The following is a 24427-nucleotide window of genomic DNA, read 5'->3' on the forward strand; positions in this document are numbered from 1 at the left end:
TTTATTCTGTGTGCTGGGGGTAGGTTTGCAGGCCTTTAATCCCAGCATTTGGGAGGTAGAGGCAGACAGCCTGGTCTACATATTAAGTTCTTGGGTGGTCTGAGATCCTGCCTCAAAACAAAAGTTGTGTTTGTCTGTGTGTACCACGTGTTCATTGGTACCCTTGGAGGCCAGAAGAGGGCATTGGATCCCCCCCCCAGAGCTGGAATTGGGCAGCTGGGAGTCACCTGACACTGCTGCTGGGATTTGAACTCATGTCCATTGAAAGAGCGGCCGGTGTTCCTGACTACTGCAGCATCTCTCTAGCCTAGGATCCTACCACAGGAGCCAGTGACTCCTAGGCAGTGCTGCTAAGAAGGTGTTTTATTTCTCTGAAACAGAAGCTACTAAACAGGTTGTTTTGCCATAAGTACTCAACCCCACTGATGTAATGATCAGCTGAGCAGTGTTTTCATAAAGGGCGGAGGTTGGACTTGGCCCTTGGACTGGAGTGTACTAACTCCCTTCCTTAGCATTTGGGCTTTAGGCTGTCGTAGAAGCACTGTGCTTATGTTTGTTTCCTAGATGTGTATGTGGAAGAGTTGTTAGTTTTTCCCAGGAGAAGGACCTGGAATACAACTTCAGCTCAGGATGTGTGTGTGTGTGTGTGTGTGTGTGTGTGTAATATACAATATATAGTATATGTCTTAGTTAGGGTCTTATTGCTGTGAACAGACATCATGACCAATGTAAGTTTTATAAAGGACAACATTTAATTGGGGCTGGCTTACAGGTTCAGAGGTTCAGTCCATTATCATCAAGGCAGGGGAGCATGGCAGCATCCAGATAGGCATGGTGCAGGAGGAGCTGAGTTCTACATCTGTACCTGAAGGAAGCCAGGAACAGACTGAGCATCCCCAGGCAGCTAGGAGGAGGGTCTCTAAGCCCACCCCACAGTGACACACTTCCTCCAACAAGGCCACACCTTCTAATAGTGCCACTCCCTGGGCCAAGCATATGCAAACCATCACAGTATATATGGTATATATGGTATATATGGTATATATGGTATATATGGTATATATGGTATATATGGTATATATGGTATATAGCACATAGTATATAGTGTGTATGTATCGGTGCCCAGGCCAGAAGAGGACACCGACTACCCTGCTTTGTCACTTTTTGCCTTATCCCCTTAGACTGCAGAACTTGGAGCTAAGCAGGTACCTGCAAGCTACAGTGAGTAGTCTCCCCATCTCTGCCCCCACACAGTGCTGGGTTAGAAGCCATGCTAGCTTTTGTTTATTTGTTTGTTTGTTTGCTTTTTACGATTTCATGACAAGGTTTCTCTGGCTGTCCTGGGACTCACTCTGTAGACCAGGCTGGTCTTGAACTCAGAGATTCGCCTACCTGTGCCTCCCAAGTGTTGGGCTTATTGGTAGGTGCCACCTCACCCAGCTCAGAGGAGCCTTTTAAAAGCCTTAACGAGAGTCTATCGTCTTGTTTTCTATCCTCCTGAAGTTCTCCATTGCACTTAGAATAATGCCTAGAATCTGACCACACGGTTCAGGTCTGCTGATACTCCGCCATCAACCTCGCCACCGTGTCCTCTCCGTTCTCCAATCCCTTAAGCTCTAGACTTTCGTGGGCTGGCTTTCAGTCTCTGAGCATGACTAACTTCTCTCCTTAGGAATTCCCTTGCCTGCCTTGGCCTGCCTTCCTGAAGGCAGGCTTCTTGTCCTTTCAGTTTCCATGTAGATGTCAGCATCCCCATCACTTGCTGTCAAGGCCCTTGAAGACCTTGTCATTGAACTCCCCCTCCTCGAGAAATGACCTCGTTTTGTTTATGCACTTAGCTTATTTTGTTTATTCTGCCATCTCCTATCATCCCTGTTCTTAATTCAGGAAGCAGGGTGGCAAATTGCCTCTCCACCAGCCTGTCAGCTCCAGGGTGGTAGGATGCATGATTGAGAGGCCCCAGTGGAGTATCTGAGACCAGCAGGCTGCAGTACTGTGATTGATTAGCAATGTCTATCCCAGGCAAGGAAATGGCAGGCTGGGGCACAGGGATGAGACCCGCCATGCTTGATCTGGTCCAGGTACGCCCGGGTGATTCTTTCCCCCTAGACCTACACAGCTAGGACAGGACAGAGCTGGGTGTAACCTAGACTTCTTGTAGGGAGCTGGTTCTAACCTCAGTGAGCTTTCCTTACCCAGCAGGAGCCTGCAGTCCCTCCCTAGCAAGCTTGGAGTAGGGCCTGGCTGAACTGACTTTTCCATGGTAGATGGTAGTTTTAGGTATTGGCCGGTGGGAACACAGGGATGACACAGGCAAAGTGTCATCACTAGTGTGATGCCATGGACCAGAAGGGTCTAGAGGAAGGAAAGTGACAGTAGTAGACAGACACAATACTGGAGTTTCCCTTTAGCTGTTAGACCTGGAGTACCTGGTACAGAGAGTTGGCAGGAGCCTGGAAACATATAAGGTAGAGGTGTGTTTGTTTACCCACCAGGAGAGCATCCCCTTCCCCACTTCCTTCTCCCCCTCCTCATCCCCCTCTTTGTCCCCATCACCAGATGTATGGTTAGTTTTCGTCAGTTTTACATAAACCTAGATGTATCTGGGAAGAGGTGATCTTAACTAAGGAAATTTCCCCATCACATTGGCAAGTCAAGTCTATGGGTGTGCTATCTTTATACAGAAGCATCCAGCCCACTTGTGAGTGATGCCATCCCTGGGTTGGTTGGTGGACCTGGGTTGTATAAGAAAGCAGGCTGAGCAATCCATGAGGAGCCATCCAGTAAGCAGCATCCCTCCATAGTCTCTGCTTCAGTTCCTGCTTTCAGGTTCCTGCCTTGAGTTCATTCCTTGGAGTCCCCCAACGATAGACTGTAACCCATAAGCCATACAAACCCTTTCCTCCCCAAGTTGCTTTTAGCCATGGTGTTTATCACAGCAAACTGGGACACCAGGTTAAGCTTCAACCCATAATCCCCCAGGGAAGAATACTCAGCGAAAATAAATGTATCATAAAGACCCAGGTCCAGTATACATACAACCACCAGAATTTTAAACTCTTGTAGAGAATACATGACCCCAGAGCCCCCAGGCTCAGTGTCTTCAAGGAACAAGTCCTCCAGTCTCCTTCCAGGCCATACTCACCATGGAGGACTGAAATGGACTAACATTTGGTCATCCACAAATCCGCAGATCCTTTGGGCTTTCTGGTGGAGTGACCTCACTCAGGTCTTATGTATCCCGGGCTAGCCTTGAACTTCATAAAGTATCCAAAAATGACCCTGCATTCCTCAGGCTGTGTTGCCTCAGCCTTCAAGAGGACTGGATTCCAGGCAGATTCCATCGCACAGGTTTATACCGCATTGGAGACTGAATGCAAGGCTTTATGCGTGCTAAGCCAGCACTCTATCGCCTGAGCTGTGCCCCCAAGTCCGCCTGACCTTTCTCTAGTCTTGTTTTTTTTCTCCCCCTTCCCAGGGTTGTCATGCAGCTCAAAAATGAGATGAGCAGCTCTATAAGCAGAGCCCATTCCGTTCAGGGCCTACTTCACTGAATAAGAAACAGAAGATGGTGGGGTCAGTGGTGGTGCTGGGTTTTGGAGAGGAAGCATGTCAACCCTGAATACCTCAGCAAGGTCAACAGGGATTTTTCCTGGCTTTAACCTGGGACAGAAATGGGGGAAGGATACTGGCTTCCAGACACACAGCCCCGCCCACCCCCAAGGGTAGAGACATATAGTCAGAGGGCAGCACCGGGACAGGCTTGGGGCCAGGTGGTGGTACCATGCCTCAGTTGGCTATTTTTAGTGTAAATGAAAGAAACTTAAACTGGCTGCTACCCCAGTGCGATCAGCTATTTTTGCTTCTGAAAGACTGGGATCCCATCCAGCCCTGGGGGAGGAGGGTTGCAAGTGAGAAGCAAGGCAGGTGGGTGGCGGGAAGTGGGAAGTGTTGCTATTCCATTAAGAAAGAATGAGGGGGGGGGGCTGGGGATTTAGCTCAGTGGTAGAGCGCTTACCTAGGAAGCCCAAAGCCCTGGGTTCGGTCCCCAGCTAAAAAAAAAAAAAAAAAGAAAGAAAGAATGAGGGCTGGGGATTTAGCTCAGTGGTAGAGCGCTTACCTAGCAAGCGCAAGGCCCTGGGTTCGGTCCCCAGCTCCGAAAAAAAAGAACCAAAAAAAAAAAAAAAAAAAAAGAAAGAAAGAAAGAAAGAAAGAACGAGTAGCCCAACGAAGTCGTGGCGTCCATTTAATCTGTGCCTGATCTGCGGCTCTGAGGTGCCTGCCGTGGATGGCAGAGGCCAGGAGGTGGGGCATAGATTTGAGACCCTCCCCTCCTGTGTGTGAATCTTGTATGCTGATTTCTGGGCTCTGAACTGGGCCCCTGCAGGCTCCTGGGCTCCTGTTATAAGGCTGGTGAAGGGTGGAGCAAGTGTGACTTAGCCAAGGCCAAGAGTTCTGTCCTTGGGCTGGACAGAGGTGGGTGCTGGGTTCTGTTGCTGTCCTGTCTGGCAACTTGACACTTTTACTTTTTTTGAAATGGGGTCTCAAACTGTCGCCAAGGCTGACCTGGAACTCAGTGTAACACCCAAGCTAACTTGGAACTCACGTTGATCCTCCTGCCCCAGCTTCTCAAATGCTACAAGCACAAAACCCCCATGCTTGCTCCAAGTGGGACCCCGGGCATATTAAGTCTATGTTCCAGATTCCTAACCACCCTCTCCCTAGGCTTTCTGTGTCTGATCTTGCCGACTCCAGAAACCTCAAAGATGGAACTAGCCTATAGTTGCCTTTCTGTCTTATTTCACTCAGGATGACTGAATAGTAGACCAATATTATAGGCCACATTTGTTTGCCTATGGCATCTGATGGCCACAAGGTTGCTCCCTGCTTTGAGCTAACCCTGGCTTCTTTCCATCCTCAGTTGGAGTAGAAATCTAGGAGTGGGGCTTGTGGTGATTCTGGGTAGGTTTTTTTTTTTTTTTTTTTTTTTTTTTTTTTTTTTTTTGAGCTACCAGCATATATACTATTGTATACCTCCCAGAATTTTCTAGAAGTTTTTAAACTTTTCATTTTGAGATCATTGAGATCAGTAGTCAGAAAATTCATAGTGATTCCGTGTACCCTTCACCCAGTTTCTCCATCACGGTGTCCTGAAAATGTAACACTTATATAGTCAAGATGCTGATGTTAGTAACAGCAGCGACACAGAACCCCCTTCAGGTTGAGGTATTTTGGTATTAGCATTTATTTAATTGTCTTTATTTCAGTTGTCATTGAAGGTTCTCAAATGCTCACAAGAAGTGACATGAGGATTAAATGAGCTGTTAGCCCTGTGAGGTTGGCACGATTACCCCATCTTAGACACCAAGAAGTGGAGGTACAAGAGGGGAAGATCCCTCCCTACCCAGTACCACTCAGGTAGTTGGTCCATCTGGGTTGACCCAGATCTGCCCTAGCCACTACTCTGCTTATACTAGGAACTTATCACACTTGTCCAGGAGTCTAGCTCTGGCTAAAACTCCAAGGACCTTGTTTGCCCACAGCTATGAATTGCATTGATTACCAATCACATATATTCATGAGATACTATCTAGGCATTAAATTTCTCTGTACATCTGAAGGGGTTAAACGGTATCTGACAGTAGTTAGGACAAGGGCCATGTGTTACTAAGTATTTGGAGATCAGCAAGGATTTTCATATTAGCATGATTAATACCTTTTTATATTTGGAAAGTCTCAATGATAGGATCTATTAATCTGAGACAGTCAGTATAAGTTAATTAGTATTTTCTTTGCACTTCCTGGCTGCTTTTTTTTTTTTTTGCTAATATAAGTACACAAACAATAAGACATTCTTATTTAAAGACTCCATTTTTTCTCTCCCCAGTTTGAAGTCACATTCTAATTTAGAAGTAATGGTTCATTGTATCAGTCAGTGGGGATAGCTCTTTACTGCCACATCCTCTGATAGCTGGTAGTGTAAGCATCAGCAAATGGAGATGCTTTCCCCCTTCTGTCCCTGGTAGCCCAGACTAGCCTCAAGCTTGGCTGTATAGCTGAGCGTGACCCTGAAGTGTTCATCCTTCTGTCCCCCAGTCCCAAGCGCTGGTATCACAGGCAGGTACCAACCGGCACAGCTGGTTTATGAGGTTGCTTTTTGCTGCTGGTCGTACACAGCTGCAAAGTTGAGCTTCAAGCAGTGGGCCAGGAGGACAAAGTCATTGGATTTGGAGGTGGCACCGACTATGTGGCACTATGCTCCACAGGTCGTGAAGCACAGGCCCATGTCCCCTGCTCCAAAAGATCATTAGCAAATCCTGACTGTGCTGGTGCCGAACTGTAGGGAATATAGAATCCACAGCATGATGGGAACAAGCCTGTGGTAGTAGCCTTGCCTGAGAGCAGCAAGGTCACCTGCAGCCCCCTTCAAGGTCAACTGTTGGGAAAGCCCCGATTCCTGCAGAGTGGGTATGATGACCCTTGCTGCCTTCTCTAACCAGAGGATGACATTGAAGCATTGAACCTTTGTTGATAGGACTTAGAACACAGTGCTCTTCCTAAGCACCCAATGGGTACCAGGTACCATGGCAGAACCTGGCCTTAAGGGACACCTACCTAGTCATCAGGAGAGGCTCTGGTGCTGTGAAGAAACAATACAGTGTGTGTTACTGGTAGTGGGCCTGGGTCTGGGGTGTGTGTGCCCTTATACATGAGGTCTTTCTTGAACACCTATTGAGGCCTTTAATCAAGTCAGAGAACATTCCAGAAGGAACATCAGTGGAGGTGGCAACTGGCCATTTTTTTTTCTTTCTGTTTCAAATCTCTCTCTAGCTAACAGCCACTTCAGGGTTAGGTGAGCGAGGGGAAGAGGAGACTCCCGTGGAGTGACTTGTGGGGAAAAGGAGTGGGGAAAGTGGGTTCAGAACGACAGCCTCTCAGCCCCTGGCACATGCAGGGTACGTACCCCGGGAATTCTTGCTGTCCACTGTGAATTGGGTGGGGTTGCACTTGGGTTGTGTTGGCATTTCAAGGAGTGAGCTGAGCTTAGTTCTAGTGGGAGAGCAGTTAGTTGAGCAGGAGTCTCCTGTCTACTCGTGTCTCTGCCCCCACTACGGGGGATCCCAGGAGCGAGACACAAAGGTCTGTGCTGAGGGAATGGAGCTTTTCTGCTGTCCCCTAACGTCCAGGATGGTGATGAAGGCGGAAGCTAGAGTAGGTCCACCAGAGCGCCCCGTGCTCTGCGCACCATAGCTCATCATGATGAGATGATCATTCTGGGTGCGGGGATATGGTTTAGTTAACAGAGTTCTTGCCTATCGTGCACAAAGCCCACACTTGAACCCTAAGTATGGCGTCGCACGCCTAAAATCACAGCCCTGGGGAGGTAGAGGCAGGAGAATCAGGAGTTCAGGATCTCCTCGATCCTTGGCAACTCAGCAGTTTGGAGGCCAAGTAGAGAGGTGCGCGAATGCGAAAGGCCTATTTGCTTGTCCCGCCTGAGAAATTTGCTCTTCTGTCAAGTCCCGGATGATGGTGGTGCTACTGGTCTGTGTGTTGACTTAACGTCCCATGACTTCGGTTCTGCCCCAGAGCTTCGGCTACCCACTGGCTCAGCCTGGGCTAGACCACCAGGCACTGAGGAGTACCAGCCGCCTGAGCTGACAGAGAAGAGAACGGCCTCTCTTCTCCCTCCCTCACAGCTTCGTGCAGGTGCATCTTTTGCCCAGGTTCCGCTCTTAGAGAAATCAACGCAGACCATTTGACCCTTTAAACAGAGGTAGGGGGTTGTGGGTGGCTTCTCAAGAGGTCTAAGGACCCCGACTTCGAAAGCAGCAGGTCCCAGAATGCTCAGGAAAGTGGCCTGAGAGTAACCAGGATGTTTCGGCCTGAATCCACGCCCACACTCTGTACCCTTCTTGCTTCCCATTGGATGGGCCTGTGTCAGACTTACCAATGGAAGTACAGAACAGGACCTCCAACAAGATGACCCTCCCTCCACATGGGAGTTAGCATTAAGTAAGGGGGGGGGGGGCTGAGTCCTCCTCACCCCAGTGTTCACTATAGCCTTGTGCTTCTGTAGTGCCTTACAGACGTTTCCAGTGAGGGATTAAAAGGCTGAGGATGTAATTCTACTATAGAGTGCTTTCCTAGCACAGAAGGAGCCCTGCCTTCAATCTCCCCTCCCCCACTGTGTAAACCTGGGGTGGTGGTACACACCTATTGCTTTCAGGGGTGAAAGCAGGAAGATCCGAAGTTCAAGGTCCGTTTTGGAGGCCAGCCTGGGCTAGATGTGGCTGAGAATTGGCTCAGTGAGAAGGAGTTCCAGCAGGGGCTTGCTGACTTTGGCTCCTGCCTTAGCTCCAGCACCGGCTTTCCCTTCAGGGAGAGGATGTGGGCTGCAGCCTTTAACTGGAAACTGGGTGTGGATGTGTGGGTGTATTCCCTCCTCCGCCCCAAAGGCCGTGCTCCACCTACAAAATCACTGCACTTTCAATTGCTCTCATTCTCTGGTCAGCTTCCTCTTTTCCCTTGGCCTGTTTGCACATAACTAGTGGTATATACTATCAAAGAAGTAGCCCGGGGCATGAATGGGATGTAAATTATCCCTCTATCAGGTGGCCACTTTAGCTTTCTCTTCTGCAGGGTGGTATGAGTTGAGTATAGGCTAAGGCCGCTGACAACCATCCACCATCTTTTACTTGTAGATCTGCAAGTCTTTCTGGAAAAGGAAGAGCAGACTTTGAGGTGTGATGCCTTCCTTCAGGGGAAAGTACAGAACTTTCTTAGCCTCGGAGGCAGTAGCCCTGCTTCCTCTCTCTCTGAGGACTCTTTCTCCATCTGTCTTTTTACTTCTGAGGCACTCTTCATGTAGTCCAGGCTGGTCATAAATTCCCTATGTTGCTGAGACTGACCATGGACTCCTGATCCCCCTGTCTTCACTGAGTGCTGGGATTACAGGCATGTGCTGGCCAATACCACCTTTGTTAGGTGTTAGGGATCAGACCCAGGGTTTTGCATATGCCAGGCAAGCAGGGTACCAACTGACCTGCATCTCTAGCCCTCTTTTCCTAGCTTAATGAACCCAGCCCTCCCTGAGAGGGCTCATTAAGCAGACCTGAGATACTTGCTTTGTTGAGCCCTCGCTTGAGGTCTCAGAGGTCTCAAGGTGATTTTAGGATGGAACTGTACCTGGAGAGGCAGGACCCGGGCTAGCTGGTGGGATGGACTTCAGATGATTTCTCCTCGTCTGACGTGATGCTGGCCATCTGGGCATGGCTGTGAAACTCTTATCCAGGGCAGCAGTTTTCAAGTCGGGGCTCATTCACTGGAGATTTGGATCAACTCTTGATGCCAACATCTTTCTTGTCTGACAGGCGTGCGCCTTGACCGGGTGCGAGGAGGCCGCCAGAAGTACAAGAGACGGCTGGATTCGGAGAACAGCCCCTACCTGAGCTTACAGATTTCCCCGCCTGCTAAAAAGCCATGTGCGTACCAGGCTGGAATACCTGGCATCTTCCTGGCCAGATCTGTCTTCCCTCCCTACACTGGGTGGTGGGCAGTGTGGATCTAAAGACAGCCAACAGTGCCTGGCATTGCCTGGCTTCATCAGAAGGCCCATCTATATGGGATGACCCAAACCCCACCTCCGTGTGAAATAAGGGCCCCAGTACACAGACCTTGTCTCCATGGCTGCCCTCTCCCGTTCAGGAAGTAGTTTCCCCTCACAGGAACATCTCAGTGCTCTCACCACTGTTGCTAGCAGTTTTGTGATGTTGACCCCAGCCTTATCTGACCTTCCCGTGGGCTCTGTCCCCGCTCTTCCCAGGCATTGATTGTTCACTCCCTCTTTGGTCATTGCAGTGACTAAGATTGTCTCGTATCTACTGGTGGCCGAGCCGGACAAGCTGTACGCTATGCCTCCCGACGATGTGCCTGAAGGGGATATCAAGGCCCTGACCACTCTCTGTGACTTGGCAGATCGGGAGCTTGTGTTCCTCATTAGCTGGGCCAAGCACATCCCAGGTGAGTCACGGTGGGGTGGGGGCAGGAATGGTAAGGGGCTCTAGACTCACCCTGTCCCATGGCTGTGCCTTGGATGCCTGGTCCCTGGCCCAGCGAAGCCTAGAAGACGTTTGCCACCCCACTTTTCTAAAGACCCCTTTCTCTTCTGTGGGGTTGAAGGGAGTAGCATTTGGAAGGCTCAGCAATGTTTATGGACTGCCAGGGCGCATTAGAACCACATCTCATTTTATAGGAGGAGTTGCAATTAGAGGTTTACAATCAGAGCACCCCCCTCCCCTTCCTTTAACATTAGCTGCAGGCAGATAGAAGGAGTTAGGAGCAGGTTGGGGGAGTCAGCTCAGATTCCAATTCTAGGCCTGGAAGCATGAGGTCTGAGCCTATCACTCCGTCAAATGGGAATATGAGAAAACGACCTTTTTAGCTTAACTCACGGGCAAAATGAGGTCATGAGTCCCAGGTGTGGCATCTGGCTGGCATGGGCCAGTGTCACCTGCCTGCTCACCGTGGCCACCTGCTGGAGCTTTGCCTTGTCTCATGGGTGAGACTCCATGACAGGAAGTGCATGCACAGTGTTTCAGGCCCTGTGGGCCTCTCACTCTCTGGACCCAGACCCCCATTGTAAGCCTCTTGGTGAGTCCAGGTGAACAGTGGGAACTCTGTACAGTTCAAGGTCCTGCCCCTGTGGATTGTGTGGGAGACGGGCTGTTAGCTCTGGCAGTGAGCTAACACTGTGGCCTCTTTCTAGCTATGTGACACATGGGTTCTTCTTTCTGTGCATAGTTTTTTCCTCAGCTGTGGCCCTTTAAGTGAGCATAGCACACGTGGTAACAGAGGTGTCCAGGCCTGTGGATGCCAGCAGTCGATTGAGGTGATTCAGGTCCTGTGTGAGACTCGCACATGCCTCACGGGAAGGTACCAACTTTGGACAGGGGTTGAAGACGCTGTTGCCAACACTGACCTTTGGGAAGCCTAGAGGTTTCCTACACGGTCTCCCGGATCTCTAACCCTTGGGTGGGTTTGCCAGAGCCTGGCTAGTACGTACGCCCTTTGTAAGAAGCTCGGCCTCTGGGGATTACACACTCAGTAGTTTTGAAATCCGCCCCATGCTGACTCAGCACAGATGTGGCAACAGGCTGATGCTTAAGACACCTCAGCCTGGATTGCTCCACTAACCCCAAGCCAAATTGGGCACAGTCACCCCAGCCCAGCCCTCAAGACTACTATTCCCGGTCAGACAGGTACAGTGTCCTAGAGATGACTCTGGAGTGACGCCTGGCGGGCCGTCTCCTATGGCAGTAGTACATCTTCCTTTTATAGCCCTTAACGGGGGAAGGGAGTATCCAAGGGGACTCTGGTCTCCCTGTGTCCTACAGATAGCTTTCACCTCTGTGCCAAGTAAAAGGGATAGGCAAGAATGGTTGGCAGGGACATAGGCTTTAGATCCAGACAAGCGGGGCTCCTCCTGTCCCAGCTCTGCCCTTGGTGACCTCGTGTAAGCTTTTTCTGAGCTTCGGTGTTCCCATCTGTAAAATGGGAACCACAGAGATCCCCACTAGGAGTCCCGGGAGGATATTGCTAGAACTGCTATGCCTGCCATGGTTGTCATAGTTACTAATTGAGTGACACAAACCTCCCTGCACCGGCATTTCATCCCCAAAGCAGGATTCCTGTGGATTAGAGACAGAGCAACTGAATGTGGGGGTTCATGCCTGTCATCTCGGCACTCTGGAAACAGGCAGTGGGCTAGTCGAAGGGTTGAGGCTGGTCTATTCCGCATAGCCAATTCCAGGCCAGCCAGAGAGGAAGTGAAGTAAGCAAACAAAGGCTTGCTTGTCTGTCCCATCACTGATGCCTATTTCGTATAAATCTGCGTGTTCAATCAATCACTGGGACTTGACCCTTGGGTGTTTAAGGTAAAGTTAAGTAATCAGGGTCTCCTAACACTGGTTGTAAACCTCACACTAAGGACAAAGAAAGACCAAGTGTCTTTTAAAAGCAATCTATGGGTAAGTGTTTTGAGGACGTAGAAATCTGTGCACTGTGTGCATGCAGTACCCAAGGAAACCAGAAGAGGGCGTCATCCCCTGGAACTGGAATTACAGATGACTGTGATCCTCCATTTGGGTGCTAGGAATCTATCCTGAGCCCTCCCTATAGAAGCAGCAAGTGACCTTGCTGGTGACTGAATCCCTATTTCTGATTACACAGAAGACAGGCTTACAGAGGGAGAGAAAGCAGAGGTTGGTTAGAGGGCTAACATGTTAGAGCCTGCCCCAAGCCCATGTTGAGTCTTGTTTATTCTGGTCAGGAACACTCAGAAGGGAGACTTTCCGACTGCCTGGGACTGGAGTTCTGAAACTGTCTTTAGACACTGGGTGGTGGCTCGCCCTTCCGTGTCTTTAGCCTGTGGTCTAACAACCAGAGGCACAGAAGGCACTTGCTTGCAGAGTAAGCACCGGACAGTGGTTCTCTCTCAAGATGGGGCTTAGACAGAGTTGTAGGGGGTACCCACTCATTAACCAGAGGTGATCTGAGACACCACCCCCAGCCCAGAAGCCTGAAACCTCCAAGAGGTTCCCGTGTCTGAAACCCATATAGATTGAATTTTTATCATCTCACTGACTAGATTTTATTTGTTCTTTGTGTGTCTATGTCCTGGTGCCTCTTCTGCACCTGGGACCATTAGTGAGTGAACTGAGGTCCACCTCAGCATAGCTGTGCACTGCATACATACCCTGATACTCGACTTCACAACTGAGGTGGCTTCCTGGGACAGCATGGGGGAGGAGCACATACCACTTGTCTACACCAGAAAACAGCCAGATTGATGTATGGAGCAGAGTAGCACAGGCTGACAGAGGTCACACAGTCCACAGAATGTTGCAAAACTTAAAACTTACAATAAATTTATTTCTGAAATTTTCTACCGCATCTCAGTAAAATCTAGAACTAGGAGGGCCGACTAGCTTTGCTCATCCTCTTCTGTTTGGGAGATGAGGATACTACTGTAGCTTTGGCTGGCTTTGAAGTTGGGCTCCGCCTCCCTTCTACCTCTCCCTCTCAATGCTGCAGTCACCGGCTCAGTCAGAATAGTAACATTTTGCTCGGTTCTTGTTTGGTTACACTATGTTGCCCTGAGTTGAATTTTTTCCAAGTATTGGGCTTCCTGGAGGGTAAGCCCTAGGCGTGAGAGGGGCAGCTGATGAACCGTGTGACCCAGAGATGAGAGCTGGATCCTGAGGCCGCTGGAGCTAGGCTGCTGGAGCTAGGCTGCTGGAGCTAGGCTGCTGGCAGCACACAGTGAGTGTGGCTCTCCTGTGTCTTGTCCCGACGTCTGCCCCTCCCCGGGCAGCTTGGATTCCACCTTGGCCAACAGAACCTTCATCAGGAGTCCCCACTCCTGCCCAGCCCAGGCTGCTATGTGCAAGGGGGTCCCCAGAGGCCTCTTCAGGAAGGCTCTCTGGACAGCCTGCTCCCAGGGAACCGCTGTCTGGCTGGATGAAGGATGAACCGCCGAGCAGCAGCAGCTGTGTCTGAAGTGGCCCCAGATCCTATAATTACATCTCCCTTTATTACCTCTCTAATGGCCCTCCAGGTCGGCAGAGACTATCATAAATTAGCAGATTATGAACTGCACTTGCCACAAATTATGTGCTCCCCCCCCCTCCTTTAAATTGTAGCAGTGCAGAGTATCAGTGGGGGGATGGGGCCTGCTGTTATTAGATCCACTGGTGCAGATAAGGCAGTTTTCCCGGGGAAGGGGAGCATACGGAGGGAGGCCTGAGAGCCAGGGTGTCCAGGACTCGGTAATGCCATCCAGGGTGAGCAGCAGGCAGGGACCGGTCAGCCATGCTGGTCCTGAGCCCTGGCCCCCTGAACCGCTCTAGGACTTTCTGCTCAAGGGACCTTGCTGGCCCAGATCCCAGATGAATTGTTGGAGGCCCAGCCCAATTGGAAACACAAGTGCAGGGTGTTTTCCCAAAGGTGCTTGTGTTTTACATGACAAGAGAATCTGCTTGTCTGCTAAGACCAGGTGTAACAGAGGTGAATGTGGAAAACCTGGAGTCATCTGGGAATGGAGGGCTCAAGGGAGGGAAGGGAGAACACAGCCAGCCAAGGTGTGTTCCCTCCCCCCACGGGCTCACATTTTAACACTGTATCACCCTACTTTATCACCAATGATAGATAGTAGATAGTTACTTGCCCTACTTGGGTGCTAAGCAGACCAAGAAGGCTTCTGTGTGTGGGCACATTTAACCTCTGCACCTCTAACATGGTATTGTCAGTCCCATTTTACAGAGGAGTGTAGATACACAGGGTCAGAGAAGGTGGCCTCGCTTAGGGTCAACCTTTGGTGGCCAGCGGAGTGACTACTTTGACCAGTTGGCTCTGGAGTCTGTGCATTCAACATGCCTTTGCACATCTACATAAATAGTTCTCCCTCGCATGTTGGGCTGATATAATTAATACATGTGTCACACATTACATTTCCATAGTTTTCTGCCTGGCATATTTTCTGCTCGTGAGCCCGCAACAACCCCTCTCTCACCTCCACCCTGGTCTTCTCCTGGAGTTAACTAGCCCCATTTCCTCTCGTAGTGTTTCTTTTCTCAACTGTTAGAAAGCATTAAAACGGTTTCAAGTAGTGACTGCACACACTTGGCTGCTGCCTGGTGGCTGGCATGCCGCACGCATGTGTGCTGGGGTTTTCCGAACTCTGTCCCGGACCTCTCAGATGCTGGAGAGGGAGGGAGGGACTCCCTCCCAGGGGTGAGCCTGCTACTCAGACCTCACACCCAGCTGGCCCAGCTTATGAAAGTTAGTTAGCCTTCTGAGCGGTCTCTCCCACAGCAGCCTAGAAATTTCCAGGTAGTTGTTGGCCCCTCCACCCTCCTGCTCCACCCCCAACCTCGTACATGGGATCTAATGGGCTCTCTAAGCAAATGTTTTAGGTTGTCTTCCTGCTATCCCAGGGGCAGGCTGTGGCATCTGTCAATCTTCTGCTGTGACTGCTGACCAGGATGGGCGGGTAGGAAGGCGAGCATAGGGATCAGGAACAAGTCTATACCTCTGTGGGGTTTCCCTTCAGAGCTCAGCCCCCGGGAATCCTGCAGCGAGCGATTCCTGGACTCCCCTTAGCATCACTACGGGTTGCATGTTCTCAGAACCTCCAGTCTTCGTTTTTTCTTTTTAAAAATTTGTTTGTTTGTTTGTTTGTTTTTAGTGGTTTTTTTTAGACAGTGTGTCTCTATATCTCTCCCTGGCTGTCCTGGAACCTACTCTGTAAACCAGGCTGGCCTCAAACTGAGAGATTCACTTGGCCTCATAGTTTATGGCCTCATAAAGGTGTGGGTCGCCCCATGGTTGATGACATTTAGTGACATGCGACATGGTCTCCACGGTAAGCCTTGGAGTTATGGTGTGAGCAAGCCATCTTCAGTCTTGCAGAGGCCATGCCTTGAGGGATGAGCCTCACCAGCGTGTTCCCAAGCCCAGAGCCTGGCTGTGCCCGACTCCCGGCATCTCTGCTGCCTTCCCATGTGCCTCCTCCACCCTCCCCAGTCCTTCTGCTCCAAGCCTACCCCTCCCTGTGCGGTCTACATCTTCCCCACCCACACCCTCCCATGTGGGCTGATTGGTATCTGTTAATTAATGTCACCCAAAGCCTCTCCTACTCACGGACCTGATAAGGGAAATTGGATGTCCATTTCTATCTTTTATTACCTCCAGCTTCCTACCCCGCCCCCCAGCCCCACCCCCGTAGCCACATACCCTCTGTGGTACTACTGGGAATGTGGGCAGATACACATAGTTTAACCCCCGTGTTCTGTCCTGTCCACCACCACCAACCCAAACCCCCACGGAGGCACGGTCACTAAAGCGCCCACTGGTTGGTGGGTGCACTCCTGCTCTGTGATTGGTCACCCATGGAGCCTGGCAGTTAGGAGGTGATCCAAGACAAAGGTTGTATAGACAGGTCCAGGGCCCATAATGGGTGGACTTAGAAAATGAAGGCAAGATAGTTGGCCTTCAGCCTCAGGTCCAAGAGGGAAGGGACTTACCCTGGGTGGGTGACAAGAAAGAGACCACTGCACAGGCCCTAAAGGCCATCCAGGCACTGGGCAAATCCAAAGAGGAGATGGAAGTAATAATGACTGCAGGGAAGGATAATGGTAGCCTCCTCCGTCATCCTTGGCAGAGGGATGCTGGCCTACTGTGTGCCACACATACAAATGTGAGGTCTTCACACATACATGCCTTTCGTCCTCTTGACACCTCTGTGTCGTGAGCAGTGACTAGGCAGGGCTAAGTCCTACGCTAGCAAATCCGTTCACTGGCAGGGACTACCCAGAAACGAAGCCCTTGATTTCAAATTGCACATGGCACATTGTGGGAATGGCTTTGTGGACTCTTCCTTTTTCTCTCACTCTTCTATGGCATGGGAGTTGGATTCAGAGTCTTACACAAGTTAGGCCAACTTGTGTAACTCAACAACTGCTCTATACGCTCACTATATGCTCAACTACATGCTCAGCCCAGGTTGGTTTGTTTGTTTTGCTTGAGACAAAGTCGGGCTTTGAACTCCAGATCCTCCTAAGTACTGGGATTATAGGCATGTATCCTTCGTGTCCAGCCGTTTCCTTCTCTTAATAAATCTTTAGAATTTGACTAATCCGCTGCCATTTCTGAGCCTCCCTGAGAAGTTCCTGCTTCCTGTTTAGTGGTTATGATGGCAGAGATTAGCAACCTTACCCTTTTCTGTTGGCTTTTCAGGCTGTTCAGTGACTTTGTCAAGTCCACACACACAGTTCAATCTCAGCGTGTCACCCTCCCTGTCACCCTCGCCCGGCAGACACAGTCTTAACATTAATAAGAACTCATGTATTCTATAATTGTCTTCCCGCGAGGCGCCCATCCAACCACTGTCTGGAGCACACTCTGCTCTTGTGCCCACTCTTGTGCTCACTCCAATGACAAAGAGGCTCAGCTTTTTGCAGAAGTTACAGGCCCTCACCAAGGTCCATCCACAGCTAGTACATGGGCAGTCAGGGTCAAGCTCAGGCAACCTTACAGAGTACATTGGACAAGGCAGTGTCATGGAGCCCTCAGTCTTAGTTAGGGTCTCTCTATTGCTGTGATCAAACACCACAACCAAAAAGCAAGCTCAGGAGGGAAGGATTTATTCAGCTTACACTGACAGATCCTTCGTAGTCTGTCCTTGGAGGAAGTCAGAACAGAACTCAAGTGGGGCAGGAATCTGGAGGCAGGAGCCGATATGGAGGTCATGGAGGGGTGCTGCTTACTTGCTTGCTCCTAGTGGCTTGTTCCACCGGCTTTTTTTTTTTTTTTTTTTTTTTTTTGGTTCTTTTTTTCGGAGCTGGGGACCGAACACAGGGCCTTGCGCTTCCTAGGCAAGCGCTCTACCACTGAGCTAAATCCCCAACCCCCGGCTTTCTTAAAGAACCCAGGACCACCTGCCCAGGGATGGTACCACCCACAATAGGCTGGGCCCTCCCCAATCAGTCAGTAATTGAGAAAATGCCTTACAGTTGGATCTCATGGAGGCATTTCCTCAACTGAGGTCTCTCTGACTCTAGCTTGTGTCAAGCCGGCACACAAACAGCCAGTGCACACTTTTAACACCTATTTCCCTTCCCTGGAGGGAGGAGGGTAGCATTCGTAAGTACTAGTGCCCAGAGCACATCTGCTGAGTCTTCTCAAGGGAGAGTGATGACAGTCTAGGCAGCCAGAGAGTGCTCACAGGCTGTCTTTGGAGTCTTGCCTTCCCAGCAGCCTCTGCCCAGGCCATGGATAGCTGAATCCTCCTTCCTGGCTGGGAGGATCTGGTATGAAAGCAGAGAGCTTCCCTGGTGTTGGAGACACCCATCTTGCCACCCACAAATCCTGCTATTAATTCAGCAGCTCCTTCAATTACATATGCACCTAATTAATCAGTGTGTCTCTCCACGCTGGGAAAGACCTAGAGCCAATGAGTGTAGCGATATTAACTGTCAACATTGACCCAGCTCTTATTATGTAAGTCTTTTCCACGAATTCTGGTGTGACTCATTTACTAAGGGGATGGCAACAGCCCCACAGGGCTCCCCCACGTCCTGCTGGGTCTGGAGATGCAAGGACAAAGTCCATTCTCGAGGCTGCCCTCCAGCAATGGCCAAGGAAGCCCATGGGACCACTTCTGATCATGGTCTTCTCCTTCGTCAGGTTTCTCCAACCTGACACTCGGGGACCAGATGAGCCTGCTGCAGAGTGCCTGGATGGAGATCCTCATCCTGGGCATCGTGTACCGCTCGCTTCCCTATGATGACAAGCTGGCATACGCGGAGGACTATATCATGGATGAGGAACACTCTCGCCTGGTGGGGCTGCTGGAGCTTTACCGAGCCATCTTGCAGCTCGTACGCAGGTACAAGAAGCTCAAGGTGGAGAAGGAAGAGTTTGTGATGCTCAAAGCCCTGGCCCTTGCCAACTCAGGTAAGGGTGGCACGTGACCCTTCTGTGGGAGCCTAACAAGCACAGCACAGGCAATAGGCGGGGCTGGCTTACTGGGCAGGTGCTGGGGAAAGAGACATATACAGGTCTACGTGTGTGAGAGTAGTGCTAGGAACACACACAGAATTGTAATCCAGTTGCAGGGCATTTATGTGGCAGACTTCTTGCTCCGGCTGGGGCCAGATGGAGCTGAGTTCAAATTCTAGCGAGAATACTGGCTGCTCTTGCAGAGGACCAGAGTTTAGTTCCCAGCACCCACACCCTTCCTTCCCAGCACTCAGACTTTGAATTCTGACTCCAAAGGATCCAACGCCCTCTTCTGGCCTTACCTGGTACTGCACACACGTGGTTCATATACATATTTGCACAACACACACACACACACACACACACACACACACACACACACACACACACACAGAGCATGACCTTGGTTAGCTCTGTCCTTGAGTAGGAGATATTCCCAGGTCCACCTTTAAGCACCTGTGAGTATTAAAGATCAACTAAGGATAATGCAGCCCAGGGCCAGGCCTAGAGGAAAGCCCGGTAAATATTGATTATTGTCACTGATGTTAGAACATCGGAAGAAATGGCGCTCCCAGCACACGATGAGGGAAATCTGGCTCCCAGGTGGAGACAGGCACACAGGCAGACTCCACATCTCCTCGGTCCTTGCCAGACTTTCCCCGAAAGTCTCTTAGCCCAGGAACTCCCATCCTTAGCAACTTGACTTTGTTGCTGTTCCGCTCCCCAGATTCACCCTCTGGTGCCTTTCCTGATGTAATCAGCCCCCAGCCAGGCATTGTCAGCTGATGGAGGCTTCCCATAGCATAGCAGTCTACCTTGGACATCTGTGTGGGTTCAGGCCTTGGCATTGTATTGTGTTCCTTTTGACTGCCTGCCCCCTCTTCCTTCTGAAAATCCCCTCCCCCTTCCTCTCCTTCCCCTCTCCTCCCCTGCCCTTCCTTTCCCCCTCCCCCTTCGCCCCTTCCCCCTTCCCTCCCTCTCCATAAATGACTAATCCTAAACCCCCACCTTAGGCTCTGCTCCTAAGGACCTAACCTAACACAGATTGTCGTGTTTTATTTTTTGCTGTAGCTCTATAAATGAACAGCACGCGGAATTCCATGTGTCTTCTCTGTTCCTCCCCATCCTCAGCATACTCTTTCCACTCCCAGTGTTAGATAATTTGCTGCAATTAGTAAGCCAATGAGGATTGATGCCTCTCGGGTTTTTGAAGGTTTCATCAGTCTGTCGCCCAGGCTGGCCTGGGACTGACTGTATATCCCAGGCTGATCCATGGATATCCTCCTGCATCAGCCTTCCAAGTATTGTAATTATAGGTGCATACCACCCTCTCATGGCAGTGACCCTTGCCTGCACCAGAGACTCCTCCTGTCTTCCATTGGTTTCTAAAGCCCAGTACCTTGTGGTCCAGGAAAGGAGATCTGGGTGGACATGGCCCCTGCAGGTCACTCTTCCAAGGCAGAACAGTGACCTGGGAGCCTACAGAGCATATTGGATAGATGTCTAGGAGACCAATCAGGCCTCCTGGCAGCAGTACAAGGGCCCCCCACCATGGCTAAGTGGATGGGGTGACTCAGGTACCTGGCAGAAGAGCAAAGCTCATCAGAAGCTGACCCGGGCCCCTTGAGAGTGTGCCAGCTGTCACTCACCTGCATCCCGGCCATCTCTAGGGCTCTCTGACAGCAGGGGAAAAAATTCATAGCCATTGATTTTGTAATTAACAGTTTATCAATGCCATCGATACAGACTTGCTGATGGATTGCAAAGAAATTGATCTTGCAATGTTATTTTATTTCATTTTTGGTTGAAAGCACCTGTCAATTGTGGCTCCTTGGGGAGGGTGACGGGACGGAAAATGGGGTCAGAGGTGGCTGGGGCCCAGTCCTGTAGGGATTCTGGAAAGCACAGGCTGGGAGGAGACCCAGGGGCATGCACATCACTATGACCAGCCAGCTGGTGCAGCTGCCTTGGCAGTTTGGCTCAGGTGTGCACTGGACTCGTCCACTCCTTTAAGGAATGCAGAAGGTTGGCTCAGCTCTCTCTGTCCACGCGGCAAGCTTTGGGGCTACAGTTCATGGGGGCAGCACGGGATGTTTAAAAAAAAGTGTCTGAGTAGTTCTCCCACGGGACTGGGGGATTCCCTTTGTGTTTTCCTGAGACCCGGCTGTATCCTAGTGTTTCAGACGGCTGAGTGCATGAGCTATAAACATCCCAAGCCAATGGTGCTGAGGGCCAGACCCAAGCAAGACCTCAGGTGTGCTGGGCAAGCACCCACCCCTGCTCTGCTCCTGCCGCCTCCCTCTGTTACCACACTCCTACTCCCCTTGCCTCCCAACACCTAGGTATTAACTCCTGCCCCTTTATGTCTGTTCTGCAGCCAGAGTTGTAAGGTTGGTGGCTGTACTGCATGTGGGTGATACCCACGGCCCAGCATCATCGTGAAGACATGATGGTGTTTGCAGTGATAACAGTGAGGCTTCTATGACACAGATACTTAATTGTTTTAAACCCTTAGCTGTGTTACCCTCCTAACCCTATGACGTTGGTATGGCTAGGAAAATGGGGGGCAGAAAAGTTCTATAACTTACCTAAAGTCTCAGAGCCTGAAAGTGAGGGATCTAGGACTCCAACAGTGCTAGACAGATTCCAGAGTCCCCTGAACCCCTCCGGGACATCCAACAGGTCTGCTCATGTTCCTGGTCTCTCTGGGAGGGCTGAGCTCAGTTCAGCCCTCAGTCTCTGACTCAGCCCTGCAGTGAAGATCCTCATTTTACTCTGTCAGCTTTTTGCAGAAGGCAGACAGGCTGCCTGCTGGTCTTGTCCTCCACTCCAGGAATGCCTTCCCATGCTCAACCCCTACTGACACCGACCCTCTCCTGTGCCTGCAGATTCAATGTACATCGAGAACCTGGAGGCTGTGCAGAAGCTTCAGGACCTGCTGCATGAGGCGCTGCAGGACTATGAGCTGAGCCAGCGCCATGAGGAGCCACGGAGGGCGGGCAAGCTGCTGTTGACACTGCCCCTGCTGCGGCAGACGGCAGCCAAAGCCGTCCAGCACTTCTACAGTGTGAAACTGCAGGGCAAGGTGCCCATGCACAAACTCTTCCTGGAGATGCTGGAGGCCAAGGTGTGATGGCCCCGCATGCAGACGGATGGACACGATCCACGTGGAGACTTCCACGGCCACCAGCCTCGACTTTCTCACACCTGCATCGGGGCTCTGAGCTGTCCCAGAAGAAGGGGTTTCTTGCTTCCTGGCCATGTGCAGACTCCTGGGGGGCAGCAGATGGGGAGATGGGGATGGGAGGGTGGGGGCGGGGGGCTCATCTGTCACCCGAATTTTCTTTGGTATTTTTTTTTTCCTTCTCCATGGGCAGTGCTAAGGCTTGGGCCGGGGCTGACTTCCCTTAGGGCTGGAGACCACGGGAGGAAGCATCCCTTCCTGCAAGGGATCCATTTCTGGACCACTCCATATTTAGGACCTGGAGGTACCTGGATGGGCAGGGCTTAGTGCCCAGGGCCCAAGAGACTTAGATTGGGTGCTCCTGAAGGTGTTGGTATCACAGAGGGCAGGCCCTTGGAACAGGAGGTCTCTGTGGCCTCTCCTGGGGCTCTGTGCCTCCTCAGTCTAGCTGTCTCCCTCCCCTTCCCCCTTTCTTGTCCTAGTACATCCAGCTCTCAGTGGATGCTCCTGCTAGAGTAGCCACATCCCCACCACTAAGAGGCCCCTCCCCTGCTTCCTGCCCCTACCTCAGCCAGCTGAGGTAACTCCAGGACATGCACCTGGGAACTCGCTGGCTCAGAAAAGAGTTGGGTCCTATACCCACCCTTGCCTGTTGTTTCTCCTAATCCTCTTGGGCATGGCGAGTCTAGAAACCTATGGAGAATTCAGGACCTGGCCCCATCAGAGGACACTCAAGGTCAGCAGCCTAGGTTGGGGTGTAGAATAGCCTGTAGGACAGTGAGTAGAGGGGAAGTGTCATTGCACCTTGGAAAGGAAGGAGTTCTAAAGGTCCTCTTTGGCCCTTCCCTTACCTCATAAAAGGCAAGGCCTTGTGCTGTGGGAGGGCAGCTTCCTGGTGTTTGTACCAGGACTGTTTGATGTGGCCCTCCTGGGTCAATTCCTACCAAGCCTCCTGCAGTCCGGTTGTCTTTATAGGGTGGCCCATCAACCCATCCCAGTCTTAGTAAACCCCTCGGTCCTAGGCACACAAACAGCTTTCTTCCAATTCACTCACTCAAAGGGCAGTCCTGAGCTCATCCTGGTGTTTATGGGTTGACAGGATGTCCTAAAGAAGATGAGATTCATTCTGGAAAATGGACATGGACATGCCACTTTTCTGAGAAGCCCTCCAGGCTTCACCTACTCTGATCCCTGCCTGGAGTGCCAAGGGTCCCTCTTTCAGGCTTTCTGGCACCTGTCACTGCTATTGACTCTGCTTCCCTGGTGACACTTTAGAAGCTGCTAGGACTCCAGATTAGAGGCTGGTTACTTCACATAGTTAATGCTAACCTCTCCTGAAGAGCCTTTCCCTGTCCTTTTGCCCACAAGGAATTGTATCTCAGAGCCACTGTCGAGTGGATGTCAAGGCTTTCATGCTTCTGCGTGGGCTATCCTTGTCCCTGATCCAAGGTAGATACCACTTTTGTATTAAGCTGGGTTAACTCTTAGGGGTGGGGCTTATAATCCTGGCCTCTGAAAACTCCCCTCAGCCACACTGTTTGTGTGCCCAGAATTGTGGAAAGGGGGTGTCCCCTAAGATTCCACCTATTTCTCAGCCTCCGGGACACACCAGCAAGAGTCCGACAAACGCCCACAGCTGCCCGAGGGGACACTGCTTTGAAGCAGCATCAGTTAAGTTGGCAGCCTTGCCTCCTTGGTCTACTAATGCAAGTACCTCTGTATGGGACACTTGTCACCAGACGTGGCTGCTCATCTGCTGTCCCTAGATAGGAACTCTTCTTTAATGCAAGTGAAGAGAATGGACCAGTGACAGTTGAGCACCCCGTGGGAAAGCAGGGTCCCCTGGGCACCTGGAGTCAGAGGGTAGAGCCCACTTGCTCAAAGACTAGTCAGATGAGGAAGATCTTGTGAGGCCAGGGTGCTTAAAACAGAAAACAGGAAAAAGCGAGAGAGAGGTGCTGACTGGGATTTCTTCCCCTTGTCCCCTAACCTTTCTGAAGATTCCGGATGGTTTTGGCAAGCCTCCCAGCTTTTGCGTACATAAACAGACGACTTCCCTAGGACACAGCTTGAGCAATAAAAGGCTCTCATTTGGGGATAGTTGGGTCAGACAGAGTCTGTGCCTGGTCCTTTTCCAGACTCGACTGCCCATGGGATACAGAGGCAGGCCAGGATGACAGACTTGCAACAAGGAGACAGGAGGGCCCAGAGTCCAAGCCCATGGAACGGCACCAAAGAGAAGCACTATGTGGAGAGATTGCTTTATTTTCTGATAATGATGTCGTGGCTGGAATGACTTAAGATGTATATATTTTTTAACCGGCAGTCCTTCTCGCTGTCTCGCCTCCCCGTACGTATGTGTTGTCCCACAGCCCTCATGTAAATCACATGCCCTGGGATTATCCCATCCATTCCCATGTATCTGAAATCTAATAAATAAGGAAAGGTCTGCTGTGTTGTCCACACATTCGTTGTGTGTTGGAGAGCACTGCCCTCTGGACAACATTGCCCTTAGGACTCGATAACCGGAGAGGTCAGGGAGAAAGCACTGTGCCCGAGAGGCCTCGTGGGTACAGGCTGCATGGATTGTCAGTGAGTGGGACCAGCATGCCAGAGGCCCGAGGTTTAATCCCTAGCATCGCAGAGCATAAGTGTGGTCAGCAGCAGTCAGGAGTGTGTGAC

At 50.9% G+C, this 24427-nt stretch overlaps 1 protein-coding gene across 3 annotated transcripts in view; it reads left to right on the forward strand.

Moving 5' to 3' along the window:
• Esrrb (estrogen-related receptor beta) overlaps positions 1 to 24194 on the forward strand; it is a 155788-nt gene extending 131594 nt beyond the window's left edge. For all 3 annotated transcript variants that reach the window (NM_001008516.3, XM_087552877.1, XM_087552876.1), the window contains 4 exon segments: positions 9375 to 9485; positions 9862 to 10023; positions 18247 to 18516; positions 21450 to 24194. In NM_001008516.3, coding sequence (NP_001008516.3) covers positions 9375 to 9485; positions 9862 to 10023; positions 18247 to 18516; positions 21450 to 21694 — 788 coding nt within the window. In that variant the 3' untranslated portion in view covers positions 21695 to 24194.
• Positions 24195 to 24427: the final 233 nt, after the last annotated feature.

Source organism: Rattus norvegicus, chromosome 6, assembly GCF_021556685.1.
Source record: "Rattus norvegicus strain SHRSP/BbbUtx chromosome 6, alternate assembly SHRSP_T2T, whole genome shotgun sequence".
Lineage (NCBI taxonomy): Eukaryota > Metazoa > Chordata > Mammalia > Rodentia > Muridae > Rattus > Rattus norvegicus.